Source organism: Amia ocellicauda, chromosome 21 (genome assembly GCF_036373705.1).
Source record: "Amia ocellicauda isolate fAmiCal2 chromosome 21, fAmiCal2.hap1, whole genome shotgun sequence".
Taxonomy (NCBI): Eukaryota; Metazoa; Chordata; class Actinopteri; order Amiiformes; family Amiidae; genus Amia; species Amia ocellicauda.
In genome coordinates, this window is record NC_089870.1 from 1789987 (window position 1) to 1814086 (window position 24100).

At 39.1% G+C, this 24100-nt stretch overlaps 1 protein-coding gene across 8 annotated transcripts in view; it reads left to right on the forward strand.

The window, feature by feature from the left end:
• LOC136716834 (calpain-3) overlaps nt 1-24100 on the forward strand; it is a 63483-nt gene that overhangs the window by 37687 nt on the left and 1696 nt on the right. For 4 of the 8 annotated variants that reach the window (XM_066694231.1, XM_066694234.1, XM_066694232.1 and 1 more), the window contains 11 exons: nt 2164-2175; nt 4167-4375; nt 7622-7658; nt 9865-9885; nt 16187-16294; nt 19514-19591; nt 20207-20264; nt 20878-20942; nt 22623-22691; nt 23455-23533; nt 23879-23995. In XM_066694231.1, the coding sequence (XP_066550328.1) occupies nt 2164-2175; nt 4167-4375; nt 7622-7658; nt 9865-9885; nt 16187-16294; nt 19514-19591; nt 20207-20264; nt 20878-20942; nt 22623-22691; nt 23455-23533; nt 23879-23995 (853 nt within the window). The remainder of the gene's footprint in view (nt 1-2163; nt 2176-4166; nt 4376-7621; nt 7659-9864; nt 9886-16186; nt 16295-19513; nt 19592-20206; nt 20265-20877; nt 20943-22622; nt 22692-23454; nt 23534-23878; nt 23996-24100) is intronic. The other 4 variants (XM_066694235.1, XM_066694238.1, XM_066694237.1 and 1 more) reach the window with 2 other exon arrangements.

Genomic DNA, 24100 nt, shown 5'->3' on the forward strand with positions numbered 1-24100 from the left:
GTCACAAAAATTTACAATTTTCTCAAAACATAATATACAAAGAAAATACAACCAACAAATTAAGTCCCAATTGAAGGTAGTTAATTAAGATATAAAAAATACAGCACAGGATGCTATTTGTGCACAGTAAAGTAAAAGCAGAAATTGACATTAATGCTAAATGCAGTGTGGTCAAAGCAGGCCAGTTCTCTATTCCAGCACCTCAATTGTTGTAAAACGAAGAGCAGGCATCCTAGATGATCATCGCACTATCGATCTCCATTCTCATCACACATGACTGACCACACGGCAGCAGAGGGACAGTCTAAAAAAGCTTAACGTGGTTTAATGTGCTTTTAGCATAACCATTACTTTGCAGAGTTTGTATGTTTACAGTTAGGCACGTCCTACTATGAATAAAGGATGGATATGTTTTACTAACATAAACAATATGATTATGACCTTACTCTGCGTATAATAATTCACTTAGGTAAATATCACTTAGAAAACGCTCAACGTGACTTACTGTACTAAAACATAGCCGTTAACATCCCATCTATAAATGACAAGACTGACACTTTCCAAACTGTTGCACAAAAGATTGGATGTTTAAAATGACATTAAAAGCATAACTTGTCTTTTCTAAGCCGTATTGTATTGTAGCCAAGCTGCATTGTGCTTGTGGTTTACTGTACTTTGATATCCAAATTTAATAAATGACAAGACTGACGTGAAGTTGATATTGACTGTGTTAAGTTAAACGCCTCTTCATTTGTATAGGCCTTGGTAGGTGGGAGTCTTGTCGTTAGTAAAGCTAAGATCCAAGTGCTTAAGTACAATAACCACATATAAGCTTTCAATATGAAGCACAATTCACACTTGGCTACAGCAAGGCTTAACGAGATACTTTTGCTTTTAATATCAATTTGAACATTACATATTTTGTATATCAGCCTGGGTGGTGCCAATCTGTTAATTATAAAGTTTGAATATAAATGGTTACATTTTAAAGTACAGTAAAACAAAAGTTCAACATTAAGCGCAGTTACGTCTGGCTAGGGCTTAACACGACACTTTAAACATCCAATCCTTTCTGTAACAGTTTGGAAAGTGTCAGTGTTGTCATTAAGCCATGTTAAGCTTTTTTAGCGTCTCCTGCCGTGTGGTCAGCCATGAGTGATGAGAATGGAGATCGATAGGGCGATGATCATCTAGGATGCCTGCTCTACGCGCTGTTTCTGAGTCGGTGTGAAAACAGTCAAAAAGAACTGCGAGCGTGTGGAGAAGCATGAGCGCGTAGCGAGAACTGCACGTGTAAATGAAACTGCAAATATGTAAAGGATATTGAACGAGCGCAGAATTGAATTGTAATCGTAAAATAAAAACCGTAAGTGTAGTTTTGAACGTACAAGTTGTATTTCTGTGCTCGCTAATTTTGACAGTGAATTCAGTCCATATAAAACACTGAAAATTAATAGCATAAGTAGATCCAGCAAAACACAAAATAAGTCTGACAAAGAGAAGTGATGTTTTACCAATACTTATATCAGGGCTGTGAAACTCAGTTCCTGTAGGGAAGCTGTTTCTTCATTTCAACTGGAGCTCTCAATTGACCACCTAATCTAGTTATCTCATTAATTGAACAAATCTATAACATACACCTCTACCCCGATATAACGAAGTCCTCGTGATCCAAAAGATCTTACTGCATTATAGGTGACACCACGTTATATCGAACTTGCCTGGGCATCGAGCATTTCCGGTATTAAATCAGCATTCCGCTATTAATTAGTTAGAGTTAACATACATGTGTACAGTACATTTATCTGCTCTATAATGCTTAAATTGTATATCCTTTCTTTAATTACAGCACTTATTTTATAAGCTGACTTAAAACATACAGTGTATCAACAACATTAAACACTGCTGAATGTAGATATGTGGGCTCAGTTTCATCATACATTAATCATTTGGACTACGTGTAATGCTTAGGAAAGTACAAAATTCACATAAAATATCAATCGCATCCTTACAATTTATTGCATTTTGGTATTTTTGCAAATAGGAGCTTGGGCCACTGTGTCACTTAACCAACTATGTTTTATGTAGATTAAGTAATATGAACTGTTAGCAAGCCTGAAGTATAATTCTCTTCATTTTGTTTAATCTTCTCTCCTCTTCAAGGTGCCCAAAGAGGTATGGTGGTGTGGAAGAGGATCAGCTGATTGTGATGCTTAAAGAATAGGGAGGCTTGTGCCTCCCTGCACTTGGACCATCTGTGATCAATGTGTGCCTGTTTGCAGTGACCTAACGCCCTCTTGACTGACCACCTCTCACTTTGTGTTTGCTTATGGATGTTCAGTCTGTGAGTCGCTTTGTCTAAACTCTGAAAAATACACAACATACTTCAGTTAGAAATTGTCTTCCAATATAAATGCCCAAACACATGCACCAAAATGCAGTTTTGCAAAAAAGCATTTGAAAAAAATGCAGATTTATATAAGAAAATTTACAAATAACCCAAAAATAAATATCACAATGGCTGTAATTAAACCAAAAAACAGAAACTAAAAACAAAGTACACACAATTCTCTAACATAGCACTGGCCTCACAGGGACTCTATAAACTAATCTGAACTCTGAACTGAATCTGAACTGGGAAACCCCTTGCTCTGACTTTATTTAGAGTAATAAGGAACACCTGCAGACTCCTACCCAGGTGTCTGATTGGGTGATTGACCATGCAATTAATGTGAGGATTGCTGGTCAATCAACCAATCAGAATTTTTTTAACAATTCTCTAGCCATTTAAATAAGTAATAGCCACAGCAGCACTTTATACAGTTTTTCTCAGCTACAAAAGCACAGTTGCAGTTACTATTACCACAGTTCTTAGAACAGTTAACTCCTAGCAGCACATCAAATATAAATACAGTGGATACCGCTTATAGCGATCACGGTTACTAAAATCAGAATATTTTATGATTACGTTTGTTTTCAAACTCTGCTACCAGTTCGGCATTGATAGCCTACAGTTTATTTATTTTATTTGAAATGCACTGAAACCACCGGCAAGCTGTGGCTTATAACCTAGCCTATTTGCACTACGGACGTATTTTGAAAGTCAATAAAATTCAGTTAATACCGAAGCTGTCCGTTTCATTACTTTATATTCATGTAATCAATATACATCGCTTAAAATTATCAATTTGACGCGGACTGACATGATCGCTATAAACGGTCTCCACTGTATTTACACAAATAAAGCAGCCATGTCAAATATATTTGCCTTGCAATACCTGTTATCTACATCAGTTCTTCTGATATTAATGTTAATATTATGCATACTATTTCACGTTTCAACCAAAATGCAATAGACTTTAAACATTATGCTGTTGGCATTATCAAACAAGAAACTAAATTATACTACTACACATTTCAGATTTTTGCCAGCTTATTAGTTCAGAAAAAAAAAAAAAAAATCCATATGGCTATGGGGTGTTTATTTAATATCTTTCAATATTTTATTTTAAAATATTAATATGTTTAAAAAATATATATCAAGTTAACCCATTCTAGTGCTATACTATTGCTCCATACAAATAGCTGGTAGTATTTAGATTTATTTCTTCATAATTTGGTTCACTTTTTTTCTCAGCTACCATCCAGTTTGGAATCACCATTGGATCATTAATTCAGCTCACTGCTATGGCCCTGATCCTAACATGATAGAAATGTAGATGTACACTGTCAACCTACCCACTTCCTTTCACACTTAGAGTCCACTGCATAAACAGTAGTGCTAAGACATGTAGGCAGGACTAAGGCATTTCTCATAGATGGCATTGCAAATTTCAAAGTATTACGCAAGCCACAGGGGTTGTGGGTTGCTAAGGAAACCGCAGTGCTCAACTAATTACACAGCACCCCTGGGGGAAGTCCTATCACAGCTAGGTATGACACAACACAAAACTGGAAACAGCTGTGTCTTTACTATAGCTCACAACCTGCTGCAATCTAAGTGGAGGCCAGCTGGTTGAGTCATTTGCTTCTATACTGATAAAATAATAAATAACTTAATTTAAGGATTGAAGATTGAAGTTTGGTGCTGTGTGTGTGGGCTTTGTCCTCAGATGTCCTAGCTGGTTTCTCCCTCCCTGTCCATCTCTCTCTCTGTCCCTTGTTAGATGCATGGCAACAAACAACACATGCCCAAGGATTTCTTCCTGTTCAACGCTTCCAAAGCACGCTGCAAGTCCTACATCAACCTGCGCGAAGTGACGCAGAGGTTTCGCCTCACTCCAGGGGAGTATGTAATCATCCCCTCCACCTACGAGCCCCACCAGGAGGGTGAATTTATCCTCCGGGTCTTCTCTGAAAAGAGGAACACCTCAGAGTGAGTGACCCCTGTTGAATGGTGGGTTGGATGGGATTTGGTGGGTTGGAGAAACAGATTGAATGAGTGACAAACACAAGAGTCTTACAAGCTGGGGAAAAGTGGGTCACAAACGGACAGAAGGGTTGAAAAATAAATTAAAAGGTTGAGGTTATCTTTACTAGTTAAGTAAATATTTGTAAGCATATTATAACTAGACCAAACTGTTAAAAGAACAATACATATCAAACTGTAGCTCTTATTTTTCTTTATACTGAATAGCTGTATTTTTTCATCTCTCTATCCCTGTAACCTTTATCTGACAGAATGTCAACTGAGAAGCTGCAGTGTGTAGAAGTACAATTTAGTCAGCAATTCCAATAGGCCCTATAGTTTTGTCATCTGCCTGCCTTTAAGCACATTCTGGATAAAAATCTAATGGAAATCCATTAATCCTAGTTATGTTCAATTGTTTTCATACTTTGCATTACTTTTCAAATCAACTTTAGCGACAAAGATGCACAAAGGGAAAATGTGTCAATTTCAGTTATCAAGACTTGTTTATGCTTGTTTTAAACAAATACGTTCATGCAGCTACCTGAAGCTTATTGCACCCCTCCAATTGTAAAGTTCACTTTATTCTATTTTTAAATTACAGGATCATGTCCACGGTTTTATTTTTATCGTTTTAAAAACTTTTTTTCAAACACCTGCTACTCAAACAATAAAACAGAGAAGTGAATTCACAAAAATGCATCCACTGTTCTCAAACATAGCTACATTACATATGGAAGAATAATAGTTATAAAGGCAGGTAGACTGGCAAAAATTAAGCTCCAAAATGTTTTATATGCATTTAAAGTCAAATCATCACTATCTTTACTGTTTGATTTGTTCAACCTTGTTCTTTGCGAATTTGGTCAAAGTGTTGTTCTGATAACCTTTTTTGGCTTGAGGTGGTTTCCTACAAATTCTTTCTTATAAGATACATTTTACACTAATCTTGTAGAAACCACTATTCTCTCCCAAAAATGTCTTCCTCAGTTCCTCAAAAATTATGTTTTGGCCTGTTTAGCAAATTCTTAAACTGAGTGTTAATTGTTTTGCCATAGTTTTCATAGGGAGCAAGGCATAGATTAGTCTGAAATGTGAAGATTAAATAACACATGTATTTGTTAGGCACCACAAGGGTCAGAGCTTATATGCCAGGCTGTGTTGTGGTGTCTTCTGTGTGATGGTTGAAAGTGGTTGTAAAATTCTCTCCTCACTGGTTTGCGGCGCTGCTTTGCTTCCCCAAATAACTGTATCGGGTGGGTAGCGGGGGGATGAAACACGAGGACAAATAATTTTAACAACGATTTAATTTGTAGAGCTGGAAGACATCGACCCCAGTTTGAAGCTGTTATGGAATCTTTTTTAGGACAAGTGACTTCACATACTGGCTTGCTTCGGTAAACATGTCTATCCACTATTAACCCCCTCACCCCACCTACCCCTCCACTACCCCACCTCCCCTGGCTTCGATTCGACCTGGAACTCAACCTCGACAAAACCCAGATGCCAAGGGCCAAGATGCAGAACACAAGGCCCTCCAGTGCTGAACTCCTTGAAGTTTTCGCATACCCATCCTGAGAGCAAGGAGGAGCCCGTTGAAGTAAACTCACCACTTCCCATTGCCTGCCATTCATGGCCTCCTTATCTTTACAGGAAGAAATGCTTATACCTGCTACAGAAAAGAAAAGGCTACAAATATTTACCTCAGTTTTACACCATTTTGGCCTGTAAAGTAAAATTTGATATCTTTCAAGTTGAATAGTTCCCAAAGGGAGTATAGGATATTGCTGCACATAGTGAGATTAAATCTTAGTATGTGCAGCTACATCCCACTATTATCTTTGGAAATTATTTTCCCTTTCAGATCAAGTTATATCCTCAACTTAACAGTAGCTTGGTATGAAGAAAGCACAAATAGGCCATCATTATACCATTCCAGTAAAGGATTGTGGGAAACTCATTTTTAAAAGGAACCTTAACCACCCTACCATCACTAAGCTCCACCCCACCTCCCTTCACCATTCAACTGAACTTTATGCTTGACATTTTGAATGATCACTTCCTTAAGGACAGACCTTATGTTCGAAATTCATTTTCAAAATTCTAGCTACCTAATATATATATAGTACTCTATGAGCAACACTGATCAGGATTTTGAATGTACCCTTACATTTAAACACAAAGCCCAGGTAGCCTTTTGGAAGTCAAGACTAATGTGTAAACGAATATGCTATCTTCCTGGTTGAAGACTTTACAAGTAGTTTATGAGTTGAAAGTTTGACATAATCCAGCCATTTGCCTAAAGAAAATGTAAATCTTATTAGGTGAAAGAAATGGTCATATCACCACTTCTTCTAGACACAGATCATCCACTAAAAGGGGGCTATGACTTCTTACTCCACCAAATAGGCACAGCCTCATTCCAAGACTGATGAATGACGAAGGAAAAAGTTGACCCATCTCAGGGACATGACAGATGGCAGCTGCACTCAAACCATCCCTTGAGATTTAAGATATAACAGTGTGACACCACAGTCAAGGGTTTGTACAAAGCAGCAAGATCCACACGAAACTTGGCAAAGCTTTACTTGAAATGCTCTCCGTGTTACACTCTCTGCAAGATTTAGGGGAGCACAGTAAAGATGGTAAAGATTGTTCAAGAAATGTAAAATGTGACTGTCAACTTTCACTATACTTTATCCCTGAGGAGGGGCCAGTTTTTTTAAATAAATGTGGCCTGAGAACAGCTGTCACCACAGAATCAATGGATTTATTCATTAATTGAGGGCACTCTTCCTGTCTTGTCATTAATTTGTATAGTATATATTCTATATTCAATCAATAGTTAATAACAGAAAAAAAGGGAAATGGTCTTCGCTATAAATATTGGGAGCTGGTACTGAAACATATTGAATTTCTTCATGGTACTGATCAAAGTACCACAATGACCTACTATGAAAGATACCTTGGAAGTACTCTAGTTCCATTGTGATTATTCATAAAAGGTAGGTCGTTACAATATACCTTTATGTGTAGTGGATTCCCCAAAATCCATGATTCAGAACTAATTGGTATCAGAGGCTTTGGAAGTGATAGTTGGAAAGTCGGTGCTACAGGCCTCACACAGAAGCCCAGTGTTAACCTGCTTTGACGAACGTCCTTTGAGATTCCAGGTGCCACCTCGTTGATTTCTGTTTACTGCTTTTCACTCAGGGAGATCGAAAACAGGATTGAAGCCGACCATCCAGTTGTAAGTACATTCCTTACTTACCTAGATTTGGTACATCTCTTTTTCAGGATAGGAGTGAAAAAACAGCCTCAAATCAAAGCAGACTCTTTGAGACAGAGCCAGTGTTTTTGTTGAAATCACTGGTCATTTGTTTGGTCATGTAGTGCTTTCTTCTCTCCTGTACAGATAATAGATTTAGGGCTGGAGATAATCACAAAGTGACCGGAACAATAATGATTGTGTGTTTGCTTTTTCCTTTTTGGTGGATCATATTCACTTTTGAGTAATGTTGTTCAGGTTCTGTGCTCTGTGTTAATTTCCATGACTAGCATGTTGATATGAATGAGAGACAGATTTACTGCTGAAGAGAACATTAAAGGGATGGTGTTTTGTAAAAATTAAATTTTAAAGGATATTGTTGAGGCAAAATAATAATTTCCATAGGCATACATTTAAGGGGTGACAGGTGGGATGTGTCCCCACCAATAATTGAGAGAGCATAATTTTGTCCCTCTCAATCATAGGTGTATTTCACTTTTTGAAATGTGTCAAATCGATCCCCCCACTTTATGAAAGACGCAAAAATGTATAGGTGTTATTTTCAAGGTGTATGTGTGAAATCATCCCTCCCCACTGGAGAGGAAGCAGCAGTCCGCCCCCCCCACCCAAGCCCATAACCCTCTCCCCACACTCCACCATCGTAATGTGTAACCCACTTCTGAAATGAAAGTTACGGCGCTGCTCATTTCCTTTTCAGTCATGTGTCATTTTCTGTCCTGCTCTTTTATCATTAACTATGATTCCTCAACTTCCTCAACTGCTTCATTATCCTTATTGATGTTTGCCAGGTATTTTGCGGAGCAGTTAAAAATGAATGGACTTTATTCACGGTCCCAGTGAAAACGAGGCTCGAAAGCATCAGTTCCGGAAATACGATAAACAAACGTATCACTGTTGTGTTCCTGCCTTTAACAGATTCTTAACCGACTTGGCTTTTTTTTTATTGTAAGTTACAAAGTATACATTAGTTACCTTTGGTATGAACCGTGCTAATATTAACAGATCAAAGATGGCAAGAGTGTATGGCAAACACTTTGTTCAAGGACGATGTTTGCCTATTAACTACTATTTTTTGGTCTGTAATGACTGATGTATGCTACATGCTTGATCTGTATATCAAATTAAAGGGCATTACATTTTGATATGGAAAGAACACATTTGTAATATATTATAAATCTATGTAATAATAATGCCTATTCACTATTGACAAGCCAGATTAAGCCATTCACAGAAGGCTCTGTGTTATGTCGGACAAAAAGGATTAACAAAATATATACGTGAGTGTTAGCTACATGCACTCTCTTCATTGATAAAAAACATAACCCTCTCAAGCTTTCACTGCAACAAATTAAAAACTGGTAATATAAATTGGTTATAATATGTATTCATATTTATTTATGCTAGCATAATATAAGACTTGTCGAGCTATACTATAGTATTGCTTTTTACAATCTGTTCATTCTCTGCCTGGCCTGGAGAATGATAGCGGAGATTGCCAATTTGCCCTTTGCAAACAGCCACCGTTACTTTCTATATCATGCACGTAACCCTCAGTCCAATTACTGTACCCCTTCTCCTGCTTTAACCTTGGAATTCTCCCTTCTTCATCTGCCCACTTATCTATTTCCACCTGCATAATTTCTGGTAAGTATTTAAGATTTGTGGACCAGATTTCCATGTCTGTCTTGGCAAACTGTCTGCAGAATGTTTGTTTGCTTTCCGAGCCTCGTTTTCAAACTAAAATGGTGCTGGCATGAATAAAGTCTATTCACATTGTTTCAAAGGCGAGCATCAGTACTGAGAGACACTGATAGTACTTGTAACAATGTTTTCTCATTGGCACCCACCCTGACGATATAAATCTTAGCGGCAGTGCTCTCAGATACGTTAGAGACACCTTAATTTACCTAACCTCACATTTTACAATATTTTTTTCTGCTGCCAAACATTAAAATCCATTCAGTGGAGGTATAAGTGTCTCATTTGGAACAATATCCAGACAATATCTTTAACTGATTTAAGGTTATGAACTCTACTGTGAGTACCCTAGAGTTGGACACTTATAATCATTGCCCTTTATTTTCTCTATTCATGTCTTTCCTTTCATCTTTCTCTCTCTTTCTTTATTCTTTATTTTTTATTTTTTTATTTTTTTTACATCCCCTAGAAACCCAAGAAAAAGCAAAAGGTATGTGTAGCGGCATGTAAGATCTGCTCTGATGTGTGTGTCCTTGGTGCTCCTCGAGTCGCATCTTTTAATGTAGAAAAAAGCCACATTTCAGGCAGGGATAATCATTTTCAACCCATTTCATAAAACAGCTTCAAACAGTTTCTGTAGTTCACTTCTACCAACTTCATGTAGATCCTGTCAGTTCACTAGGGATTTGAGTAAGACAATAGAGTTTAAGACAAAATACTTAATCTGTGTATTCAGTTTCAGGCATATTTCTACCTGTTTTATAGCATTTTATGAAAGGGAGAGTGAAACACTGCCCCAGATGATGATGATGATGATTATTATTAGTCATCTAGGATACAACATTTTCAGAACATTGCAAAATACATATATCACTACAGAAAATGTTTTAGGCACATCTTACAGAGAACAACATCAATTCATATATTTGTCATGTTAGTTTTCCATGACAAAGACTTAGTTGGTGCACACATAAGGGTGTTAAACCAAATAAGTCCGAAAACAGCACTGAACATTAACAGCAAAGGTGAGAGGCAGGATGACAGAAATACTTATAGGTGAATTGGGTGAAAACAGGAAATATAAAATAGCATTTTATCAGACACACTGGGCTGCAACATGTATTAAAGAGTTACTTTAAGGGCAAGCACCTCAAATGGTCTATACTTTCATAAACAGGTCAGGACATCAGTCCTCCTGACTGAATCATTATCTTCATATATGCAGTCATGGCTACAATCTAGTGGAGTATTTCAGTTACATTTATGTTGGTGTTTTTTCTCTCCTTACCAGCAGCATCTATAGTAACTGTAGCCTTCTTGTGTCCATTGCTTTTTAAAAACCCAGTTATGAGATACAGAGGAAGTGTCAGATCTGAAGAAAAGCACAAAGGGCTAAACCATATCAAAACTTTGATCCACCCACGAATTGCAGATTACAAAGTTGTACTCTATTGTGTTTTGATGTATAAATATAGTTTTCTATCAATTAAACTGCAATATGGTAGACATTTGTACTTTGCAATTCACTTGCAAAATTTTGACTTGGTCTAACCATAAGACTAAGTAAAGTGAAGAATATTGTCAATAAACAACTTAATCCATTTCAGACAATGTTTGCCCTTTTCACGTCATAGGGGAAAATCTTCATTAGTTTTATGGGTGCTTCTGTTCGCCAAAGGATGTTGATAAATGAATGAATCAGCAAAGAGGTTTTCAGATTTTTTTTATAATTTTTATAGCAGGATATTATTCCAAGATAGAGACAGTGGAGCAAATCCTGACAGCACAAAGCTTTAGGAGTCATTTATAGTTAAATAGTTAATAAAAGATACACATACAGCTCTCAGATTTGGTTTGAAACTACACTGATGCAATTCTGGTATACATTCCCTATATTTGGGTAACAGATGCTTTTTCAGCTTCAATCAGCAGGAGTATATTCCCTCATGTGACAGAACAATAGACTGAAAGGTGAATAGGTCAGAGGATGTAGTGTAAAATCTAGGTAAAAATGTGTAATTGTTATTATTCAAACGTAAGCAACGGAATCTAACCAGTGCGAGTCAGTTTCGTCTTCGGTACTATTTTACCTGTAAGCACCTTAAATCATGTCTACCTTTACACAGCAGCAGGACTTTTCGTTATCTGTCAAGTCGAAAGCATTGCCCACAGGTGGAGGGATTACGCCAATTTCATTAGGTGCCTCATCGAAACATTTTTCTTTCCAAGCAGCTGATAGGTTCCTGTGTGTGTCACTCAAACAACCCCTAATGTGACACGCACACAGGCATTTTTTCTTTGCCATTTTGCCTTGGAATCCTCCAGACATGAGTAGAGAGCTCTGTCTTTTCTGTGTCTTTTCCCCTATTTTTAGCAAAAATACACAAATTATGCCTTCTGTCTGAGTAGCATATACACTGATCAGCCATAACATTATGACCACCTGCCTAATATTGTATAGGTCCCAAAACAGCCCTGACCCATCGAAGCATGGACTCCACTAGACCTCTGAAGGTGTGCTGTGGTATCTGGCACCAAGACGTTAGCAGCAGATCCTTTAAGTCCTGTAAGTTGCAAGGTGGGGCCTCCATGGATCGGACATGTTTGTCCAGCACATCCCACAGATGCTCGATTGGATTGAGATCTGGGGAATTTGGAGGCCAAGTCAACACCTTGAACTCGTGGTTCATCAGACCAGGCCACCTTCTTCCATTGCTCTGTTGTCTAGTTCTGATGCTCATGTGCCCATTTTAGGCACTTTCGGCAGTGGACAGGGGTCAGCATGGGCACCCTGACTGGTCAGCGGCTACGCAGCCCAATACGCAACAAACTGCGATGCACTGTGTGTTCTGACACCTTTCTATCAGAACCAGCATTCACTTTTTCAGCAATTTGAGCTACAATATCTCGTCTGTTGGATCGGACCACATGGGCCAGCCTTTGCTCCCCACGTGCATCAATGAGCCTTGGCCGCCCATGACCCTGTTGCTGTTTCACCGCTTTTCCTTCCTTGTACCACTTTCGATAGGTACTGACTACTGCAGACTGGGAACACCCCACAAGAGCTGCAGTTTTGGAGATGCTCTGACCCAGTCGTCTAGCCATCACAATTTGGCCCTTGTCAAAGTCGCTCAGATGCTTACGCTTGCCCATTTTTCCTGCTTCTAACACATCAACTTTAAGGACAAAATGTTAACTTGCTGCATAATATATCCCACCCACTGACAGGTGCCATGATAACGAGATTATCAGTGTTATTCACTTCACCTGTCAGTGGTCATAATGTTATGGCTGATCAGTGTATATATCTATATATATACAGCTCTGGAAAAAAATAAGAGACCACTCCAAGTTCAGAAGTCAATGTTAAGTGGTCTCTTAATTTTCTCCAGAGCTGTATATATAGGGCTGTCAGTCGATTAAACTATTTGATCGGTTAATCAATGGGCATTAGTTGATTAATCGTTAGCTTAATCGGGCACTTATTAAAATAAGTGTAACAGTCTTTAAGTGGTTGTGCTGCACTGTAATACTTTAATAAATAATAGGTATTGATATTATAGTATTACAATACTGAACGGGAATGGTGAAAAAAACTGAAATGTGTATATAGATATAATAAAAAAAAAACACCTGTTAATCTCCGACATTGGATCACCGTGCACCCCCCTCCAGCCCAGGGTCAGCTCTCCTCACAGCAGGAAGAGCATCAAGGCACACACTAAGAAGAGAGTGGGCAATCCACCACTCACGCCGCATCTTAAGGAAAGAGCACAAGTGCTTGCCTCCTGTGCCCCACTTGTATAATAGTCGCCCCGCTCCTATCAGTGCTAGTTGAGATGGAGGTGACTGCTCCTATGTTTAGTGGGGGGCAGAAGATCTGGCCTCCAGTGCCACGCTTTGTACATAGTTATTTTTTTACTGTACAGAGAGCTTGTGTCGCCCCGCTTCTAGCTGTGCTAGTTGCACAGGAAGGGGCCGCTCCTGTGTTCAGCAGAGGGGCACAAGAGCTGGCTTCCTTGTCAGTCCACTGCCCTTCTCCCTTGCGATTGGTTATACAGTAACCCCTCCCCTTTCGGGCAATGCTTTTGACTTGAAAAATAACGATAAATTGCATATGTAATCCCGGTTATCTGAAAAAGAAAGCATTGCCCAAAGGCTGCAAGGTCGCTCGGGAGTCCAGTCTCTCTACAAAGAGGTGCGTGTCACATTATATACAGTGAGGGAAAAAAGTATTTGATCCCCTGCTGATTTTGTACGTTTTCCCACTGACAAAGAAATGATCAGTCTATAATTTTAATGGTAGGTGTATTTTAACAGTGAGATACAGAATAACAACAAAAAAATCCAGAAAAACACATTTCAAAAAAGTTATAAATTGATTTGCATGTTAATGAGGGAAATAAGTATTTGATCCCCTATCAATCAGCAAGATTTCTGGCTCCCAGGTGTCTTTTATACAGGTAACGAGCTGAGATTAGGAGCACTCTCTTAAAGGGAGTGCTCCTAATCTCAGTTTGTTACCTGTATAAAAGACACCAGTCTGCAGAAGCAATCAATCAATCAGATTCCAAACTCTCCACCATGGCCAAGACCAAAGAGCTGTCCAAGGATGTCAGGGACAAGATTGTAGACCTACACAAGGCTGGAATGGGCTACAAGACCATCGCCAACAGCTTGGTGAGAAGGTGACAACAGTTGGTGCGATTATTTGCAAATGGAAGAAACACAAAATAACTGTCAGTCTCCCTCGGTCTGGGGCTCCATGCAAGATCTCACCTCGTGGAGTTTCAATGATCATGAGAACGGTGAGGAATCAGCCCAGAACTACACGGGAGGATCTTGTTAATGATCTCAAGGCAGCTGGGACCATAGTCACCCAGAAAACAATTGGTAACACACTACGCCGTGAAAGACTGAAATCCTGCAGCGCCCGCAAGGTCCCCCTGCTCAAGAAAGCACATGTAAAGGCCCGTCTGAAGTTTGCCAATGAACATCTGAATGTGAATGAGAAAGTGTTGTGGTCAGATGAGACCAAAATCGAGCTCTTTGGCATCAACTCAACTCGCCGTGTTTGGAGGAGGAGGAATGACCCCAAGAACACCATCCCCATCGTCAAACATGGAGGTGGAAACATTATGCTTTGGGGGTGTTTTTCTGCTAAGGGGACAGGACAACTGCATCGCATCAAAGGGACGATGGATGGGGCCATGTACCATCAAATCTTGGGTGAGAACCTCGTTTCCTCAGCCAGGGCATTGAAAATGGGTCATGGATGGGTATTCCAGCATGACAATGACCCAAAACACACAGCCAAGGCAACAAAGGAGTGGCTCAAGAAGAAGCACATTAAGATCCTGGAGTGGCCTAGCCAGTCTCCAGACCTTAATCCCATAGAAAATCTGTGGAGGGAGCTGAAGGTTCGAGTTGCCAAACGTCAGCCTCAAAACCTTAATGACTTGGAGAGGATCTGCAAAGAGGAGTGGGACAAAATCCCTCCTGAGATGTGTGCAAACTTGGTGGCCAACTACAAGAATCGTCTGACCTCTGTGATTGCCAACAAGGGTTTAGTACTAAGTCGAAGGGGTCAAATACTTATTTCCCTCATTAACATGCAAATCAATTTATAACTTTTTTGAAATGCGTTTTTCTGGATTTTTTTGTTGTTATTCTGTCTCTCACTGTTAAAATACACCTACCATTAAAATTATAGACTTATCATTTCTTTGTCAGTGGGCAAACGTACAAAATCAGCAGGGGATCAAATATTTTTTTCCCTCACTGTACAAACAGGAAGGTGGATGGGGCTGTTTGAGTGACACATACAGGGGCATATCGGCAGCTTGGATAGTAAAATGTTTCATTGACATTCCTATGGAAACTTGTGTAACCCCTCCCCCTTTGGGCAATGCCTTATTTTTCAGATAAGAAACACAGTCCACCTCAGGTTTCTCAGTCTCACCGGGGGCAGGGGGCACATGAAAAGAGATATAAATGCATGAAGCAGTGACATATTAAAATGCTCTTATCTATCTTACATTGAGCACGTAGAGGAAGAGAATACTTAACTTTAGTGAGGGAGCACTACAACTCCCTCAGACAGCTCCACATACCCTTCAGTCTCGGGCTGACACAATCTCTCTATCAGTCTGTTGTCTCTGGCTCTGCAGTCTTTACTGTTCGTGTACAGTCACTCGGTACAGGTTGTAATTCCACAGGCAGTAGCCACTCCTTTAATCCTGGCAATCGCAATAGTAGCAGTCACACCTCCTGCTGCTGCTGCTGCTGCTGCTGCTGCTGCTGCTGCTGCGCTCTTCTCTGTCTTTGTCCTGCAGTCATTCTGCCTCTGCATATCTCTTTGTCCGGGGCGAGCCTTGATTTATACTCAAGTCAATCATATGCAACTTTCCAGTTAAGGTGTGCACAATTGGGGAATTAGTTCATTTAAAGGGTTTAATTAGTCCAGGCTGTGCTTCAAGCATGACAAGTTAAGTGATAATTAACTAAAAATACACACAATAAATTAAACTGAATAGATGAATAAAATTATCTAATCACACGTGATAATCATAGTAAATACAAATAATGTGAATAATCATAAGAAAGTTAGTGGTAAGTTTTCTATTTGTCACACCTGTGACAGTTATTAGGAAAACATATTAAATTGTAATTATAGGTGTGACTATAGCCCAGTGGTAAATGTGTCATGGACAGGGCCAGTAGTCTTAAACCCAGAGATTACTACCTCCTGTTATCTCTAAGTAAAACCCTCCTCCACCTTCCAACCCCAGCCCATCATCTTTGTTTCGGACCCAGCGAACGTCAATAAGGAGATAGTGCCAGAGACTGAGTTGCTGGAAGAGGAGTTAAAGAAGCAGAAACTGAAAGAAAAAAAGAAGGTTGCTCTCCTATCAGCATGAAAGGCAGAGTGGGGGGGTGGTTCGTGCTCGGGTCTCTTTTGCTCCCTTTTTGCGTCACTGACTAACTGTAAATCTAGAACCAAACCTGAAATGAGCTGGTCTTCTATCTTCTGAAAACTGCAATATTTATCTGAGCCTTGTACAGTTGGCTTAAGCATTTCTAGGGTGAGATGACTATGTCTGTTGGGTAATCGTCAGTTCCCACTCACACTTAGCTCGTTCCCTGTGGCTTCTTGAGCACCTGCAGTTTCAGATTGTAAGCAGCTGCATCAAATCTTCTGTTTAGTGTAATACCTGGGTTTTGCATATTCTGGACTTGTGGTGCGAAAAATAGCAGACAGCTTTGATTTTGCTTTGGAAGAACAATACTTGGATTGGCAAAATTGGCAAAAGATATATTCACAAATAAGTAGTTTTAATGTGTTTTACATTTTGCAGTAAAGACAGTTTCTGGGACCTTATTGCACCCATTTTGTGTGAGTTATGTTACAGTAACTCTAATAAAAATATAAATTGCGCTTACTCACGTAAAAAAAAAAATCCTTGACAGATTTGAAAAATCAGGCCATTTCCTCTTGTAGAAGCTATGAGTGGGCTCAGTTGGCTAGCTGCTAATTCCAAAATGGGTGAAAACAGGGAAAAACAAATATCCTAACTACATTATATATTAACCATTAGGAAAAACAAATACTGGTACATGGTACTTGCCAACACTAGCTTCCTTTCACCTTTGGAGAGATATGCCTACATATTGCGCAAAGCCATTTTATCCAGGCTGTAGGACTACTGTCAATGTTGCTGAAAAAGCCATTTTCAGGTTTGGTTCCGATGTTTATTACATTATGATGTCATATTGTTGTACTCTGGGTGTCATGTTCTGGTGATGTCTCTAAATGCCAGCATGTCTTGGCTGTGACATGCCTCTGGAATGCTAGAATGTGTCCAGTGCGGATTGCCACCTAAGTGATTAGACTGAAACTCATCAAAACAGATTTATACTGAAAGGACAGCATATGGGTAGGACTACATTACAACCCTGTTATTGCATCAAGAGATTACCTCTGTTGGGAAAAATCAAGCATGGTTTCTGGCTCTGTATGCTCACTACCTTATATAGTTTAAGGGGTGACACAACCAAGGTAAAATCTCAGTGCCAGACTTAAGGAGTTTGCTATTGTTGCTACTGCATTTACAGAATTCTGTCTATAGTAAATTTTTCCCTTATACCATGCTTATCCTGTCATACCAATACAGCTTTATTTTAATATGGCACTACACAGCCTACAAAATACCTTCTTAAAGGCTATAGTAACACAATATAAGAACAATATAACCAGTAGCACAAGAGCTTAATGACAGCATGGTAAAGCTGGCACAAGCATGTTGAAACAGCACAATGTCACAGCAGAAAAGAGTGCATGGTACAGCATTGGAGAAGATGAGGATTTAATTAATGGAATGCTTATGTGAAGAGGTGTGGTGAATTATGATATACTATATGTTATCAAGTTCTCCTATAAGCATGGTATATAGGGGACACAGCAGTGCTGATTTACTAAGGCAAGCCTTAAATGGACACTGTGGAAAAGTCAGATGAGAAAGTGTAAGTCATAAATAACTTTACCCCCCAAAAACAACAGTCCTCAATTAGAGCAATTTAGAGTGAGAGGGGATTTACTGTTGATATCCCCCAGCTCAGTGACATTTGATCTAATTTACAAATACAATCGTGTTGTCTGTTAGTGCAAGTTTATATGAAAATGTAATTGTTTTTAATGTATGTGTTTGTTCTTGGTTTTAGATCTGGAAAGTTCCTAAAAAATGTTTTTAAACATGCATGTGGTATACATACAAATTATTAGTATTTTGCGGGGGAGTTAAAAAAGAAAAAAGAAAATATTTATTTTTAACATTTTTGAGAAAATGTTGCAACAGGAGTAACCTCATTGGAGTTCTGAGGATTTTCTTTCAGGTTGTAATTGTATCTAATTATTTCAATGTTTCAGGCAGCTGGTTGCCTTTGGGCCTGTTAGGTTAAACACATTTTAACAGGTTAACCAACCTCTTCATCTACTGGTGACTGCTTTCTGCTGTAAAGTCTTTAAAATTAATGTAGAGGAAATACAGTAATGGAAGAAATATAGACTGACTGAAAGGAAATGTTGCATGTTTCTATGACTATGACTAACAAAACCATTAAGACCACAGTGATTGGCAATCAAATTATGCACTGTCTGGGGGACGTCATGTAATATTTAGACTGTAAAGAGAAATAAACAATGTATTTAGGAGTACTGTTTACAATTTTTTTAGAAATTACAGATTTAGTATTTCTGAAAAAAAGATCATCAAACCATTAAAGGATATTAGGAAAAATGTTCAGCACCTTGTCCTGGTAAATGTTCCATACAAGTTTTGTCTTTTTGTTGTTGTTGCTGTTTTAAAAAACAAAATTTTGAATCACCGATTGTGCTAATGTATCTCAGCTCATCACTACGACTCTCACAACCTCACGCGAACAGGCTCCTCCAATACTCACTATCGTCGAGCCACTGTCTCTTTTCATCATGCAGGCTACACAGCCTGCTGAGAGATCAAGTGCCGATTGGAGGATATGCATGTCCCTCCAAGCAGTACTGCAAGTCTGTAGGCGCCCAGGAAATATGTTGGAGATGCTCGCTATGGACGAGCCAAGAGAAGCTCTGCCTAATTTAACCCACCCCAACCCGGGCAGTGCTTAGCCAGTTGTAATCCACTGCTAAGCTCTCCCGGTCACAATCGACTAATGACATGGACTGGATTCAAACCAGTGAATCTCAGCTCATAGGTTTACTGACCGAACCATAGTTTTACAGTGGTCTCCTATGCATTTAACATGCCTTTACTGTGCTTTACTACAATTATGACATTACAGTCATGTTGAATCTATTGGAAACCACATGAGAACTATGGTAATACAACAGTACGAACATATTAAAAGAACAAAAATCCTATGGCAATTTTACCAGGGTAAAGTTGTGTAATAGAATTCATTTGGAACTTTTTTGTGGGATATGGTGTTGCAATAAGCATGGGTTTCAATCAGTCTTGATTTGTTGCAACCACAATTTGCACGACAGCTAAAACAGTGACTACTGCCTCAGTTCTTGTCTTCCTGCTGGAGACTTGAGCCCTGACACATCCTGTCTTGTCCCACAGCCAGCCCCAGCCTCTGCAGGAGAGGAGAGTGAGGAGGACAAGCAGTTCAGGACGATCTTCCAGCAGATCGCCGGAGATGTAAGTAAAGGGCCAGGACACTTCATATAGTTCTTTATCCACAAGCCTTCTTGCTGGCTTGGTAACACAACATAGGGATGTTTGCCTGGTTCTTATAATGCCATCTTTTCACCTTAAAATGAGCACTGAAAGCCACACACACTCCTGTTACTGTCACTGGAGCATCCTGTCATGTCATGTAACCTTATCCATATACAATTCGCATTTACATTTTGAAATACTAAAATTAGGGATGAATGACAGAACAACATCCTATCAGCCCTCTAAAATATTAGTTTGGTCCTTAACATTCGATCACTTGCCAGTTGACTTCCCCGGATGAGTTGCATTCCTGTCCTGTCTGAAAATGACAAATATTGATTAAAGGTACTTTTGTTCTGTCAGACCCTAAATCACCTTCTAAATTAAAATACACCTGAAAAACAGCATTGCTTTGCACCCTGTTCCATTAAGAGACTATACATTACAAGCCATGGGACTGGCTCTTAAAAGAGGACATATGATGATAGTATCCAAATACTACTCTAATGGGTTGACATTGCTATTGAGTCCCTCCCGATCCCCAACACACAGTCACCTTTGTTTCACTGCAAATAACATGGTTTGTCTTTCAAGGACATGGAGATCACAGCTAATGAGCTCAAGAACGTGCTCAATAGGGTGGTCGCAAAACGTGAGTTTATTTTGCTTCTTTCTTTTCTCCTTTTGTTGTAGGTGGCCACAGGGTCTTACGTTTTTTTCTTTTATCCTAGTTCAGAGTTTCTTGATTGTAAAAACAAAATATCCTCATTGCCCCTAATCTTTGCATAGCCAACCAGACCACTCATTCATAACAGGAACTTGAATATTTTGGTAAGAGATGGTCATTATTATCAAAATATCATTCCACCAAACCAGTGTCAATAATATAAAGCAAATGCATTGAACACACTGCCCTTACTGAAGAAGAAAAGTCACTGACTGATCAAATACTTTTCTTGATTTCTATGTAACTTTGTCATCAGGTTTGTCAATGAAGCGCAAGAGTCTCAATTTATTTAGAGTCTCAGTATATTTGGTGACAGAAAACAATAAACAATTTCCTTACCTATGCATTATCCAATGGACATCCACGACCTGAGCTTTTCTCCCAGGTGGTATAACTGAAGGTCTAAAAACAGATCTAGATAAACGAGACAACAGGAACATAAGGAGAAACAAAAACATCAAATTAGTCTTGATAATGCTTTGTGCCTCTAACTCTTGAGCCTCCCATTATTGTATGCACATTTCTTGTGTCTCTACAGACAAGGAAATGAAGACAGAGGGCTTCAGCTTGGAGTCCTGCAGGAGTATGATTGCTCTCATGGATGTATCCTTATTTATGGTGCCTGCATTTTCTAAAACCTCCAAATCAGTTACATTATTTCAGAAGTTTGCTTCCCATAGCCAGGGTCCATCCCCCAGAATCCTGTAAATATCAGGATCTGTAAAGTTGCTTTGAACAGAGGAGACTACATGGGGACTTGATTCAAGTCTTCAAAATCATTTAGGGCATTGATCAAGAGCATCAAACCAGAGGAGCTTTTCCAGATCTGCAGGGACACACGGACCCAGGGACACAAATGGAAATTGGGCTTCAAGGCATTCAAAACGGAAAACAGGAGACACTTCTTTACGCAGAGAGTCATCACAATCTGGAACAAACTCCCCAGCGATGTGGTAGAAGCTGAAAGTTTGGGAACATTTAAATATAGACTGGAAAGGATCCTTGGATCAATCAGTTATTAATGGACACCAAACGTGCAGGATGGGTCGAATGACCTCCTCGTTTGTAAACTTTCTTATGTTCTTATGAACCGAAATAACTTACACCTGTTTTACATTCAAATCTTTCTAAATTGTAAATTAAGAACATAAGAAAGTTTACAAACGAGAGGAGGCCATTCAACCCATCATGCTCGTTTTGTGTCCATTAGTAACTACAGTGCATCCGGAAAGTATTCACAGTGCTTCACTTTTTCCACATTTTCTTATTGGCTGTGAATACTTATGTACATGTGCTTTTTTTGTTTTTTATTTTTAATAAATTTGCAGAGATTTCAAACAAACTTCTTTCATGTTGTCATTATGGGGTATTGTTTGTAGAATTTTGAGGAAAATCATGAATTTCATCCATTTTGGAATAAAGCTGTAACATAACAAAATGTGGAAAAAGTGAAGCGCTGTGAATAATTTCCGGATGCCCTGTAAGTGATCCAAGGATCCCATCTATTCTGTTTTTAAATGTTCCCAAATTTTCAGCTTCAACCACATCGCTGGGGAGTTTGTTCCAAATTGTAACAACTCTCTGTATGAAGAAGTGACTCCTGTTTTCCGTTTTGAATGCCTTGAAGCCCAATGTAGACTTATCCCTGCAGATCTGGAAAAGCTCCTCTGGTTTGATGTGGTCGATGCCCTTCATGATTTTGAAAACTTGAATCAAGTCCCCAGGTTGTCTCTGTTCCAGTGTATAAAAGTTCAGTTCCTTCAGTGTCTCAGTAGGACATTCCCTTCAATGTCTGGTTGCTCTCCTCTGAACTGCCTGTAGAGCAGCGATATCTGTCTTGAAGTGTGGAGCCCAGTATTAATTCAAAGTCAGCAAACACTGACGTGATCTTGTATAATAATACAAAAATGCACTGTGATTATTTCTCCTTGATGTTAAGTTTCTTGGCACTGTAAATCATAGTATTTTATATAGTTTGAAGCAGTAAATTCAACTAAATGTTCAGTGCAATCCAGAGAGATAACTGACCTACATATTCCATTCTGCAGGAAGATTTTGTGTTTGGATTGTGTTGTATGAAAAAAAAGCATCAGTCAATGTCAGGGTGGTTGACCACAAGTACAGGTCTAGTATGAAATAAAGAAAAGCCCAGATGAGATTATAGGGCACAATTTTGAATTTTGTGTCTTATGATATATATATCTGATGGGTTCTCCTCATGGACCTCTGCCCTTCAAAACTCCTGTGATACAGGGAGTTATTGTCTTAAATGTTTCAAAACAGACTGATGGTACAGGCAGACTGAACTTACAGGAATTCAGGCACCTCTGGAACAAGATCAAGCAATGGCAGGTAAGAGCTGCTACCTCTCTGACTATAGAGTATATAGACAAATGGTTTCCTACCCTGCCCCTAAAGTACAAGTTGGTTTGTTCTAACCAAGCTTTTCATTGATCCCTTAATTGAACTCATGATGGTCTTATTTCCACCTTGTCGGTTGGTTTCAGCTCACATGTGCAAATCATTCAGGATAGTAGCTGACAATTGGGCCGAAATGAAAACCAGTAGTCACAGGGGTCCTCCAGGACCAGAAGACTTTGTGATGCTTAGAAGCATCTAAACCAAGAGAACTATACATTATCCTACAGGAACCACCATCTAAGAATGATCTGAAAATCATTAGTTCTTTTTAGGACTTACATATTGGTTTATTGCTGGTTCTTTCTTTGCCCAATGGCAGGAGTACTGAAACATTGGTCACATTCGCCATCCAATTCTATTACAGTATATTGTCTCAGACACCTTATTAATTTGATCATTAATTGAAATACATGATTCAGAAGCTGGCTATTTCAAAGACATGCAAAAAAAATAACCGTTAGTTTATGCTGAATACTATAAGGCATTTAATATTAACTTACATGTCCCTGGTTTCTTTTGCCATTATGGAACCACACTCATTTACATATACGTATATGAGTAAAAGCCATAAAATGCATTGACATGAAAAGTGATCCTGCAGTTTATTTGTTATTGCAGACCAATTCTGTGTAATCTCTGTGATGAGCAAAATAAATCTCCACTCACACCAGCATGTCTTGCCCATCCCTTGCAGGGAATTTTTAAACACTACGATGCTGACCAATCTGGAAGCATCAACAGCTATGAGATGCGGAATGCTGTCAATGATGCAGGTGAGCAGACAGGGGGATCCCAGCCCCTGTAGCTTTGCCTTGTTTACTGTTGATGCCTGTACTCTATCCCGAGAGCTTCAGTAGTGTATGTGTCAAACTTGCATAACTGTGACTCTACACATGTATACACAGCAGTTTAAAAGTGTGGAAACAAAGGCACACTTCTTTACAGTTTATACAAGTTTATAGGTATCATTGCTTTGGAGAAAAAAAAATCATTTACTTATAGAGCTAGTATTAATTATTTTCAGTCTTTCACCTGACATCAGCATGTGCATCTTTCTGATTCCCGTATAAATGCACAAAGTAAATACTGTACAATCATGTTTCTTCTCCACTTGTCAGGCTTCCGTCTCAACAACCAGCTGTACGACATCATCACCATGCGCTATGCCAATGAAAACATGAACATTGACTTTGACAGCTTCATCTGTTGCCTGGTCAGGCTGGAGGGGATGTTCCGTAAGTGTACCACTTTGTGGTCCTTTGACAATGCACTCCCCCCCAACTCACCCGAACACACACACACTGCACAGTCACCTAGCTGTCTCCTGCTTTGTCCCTATT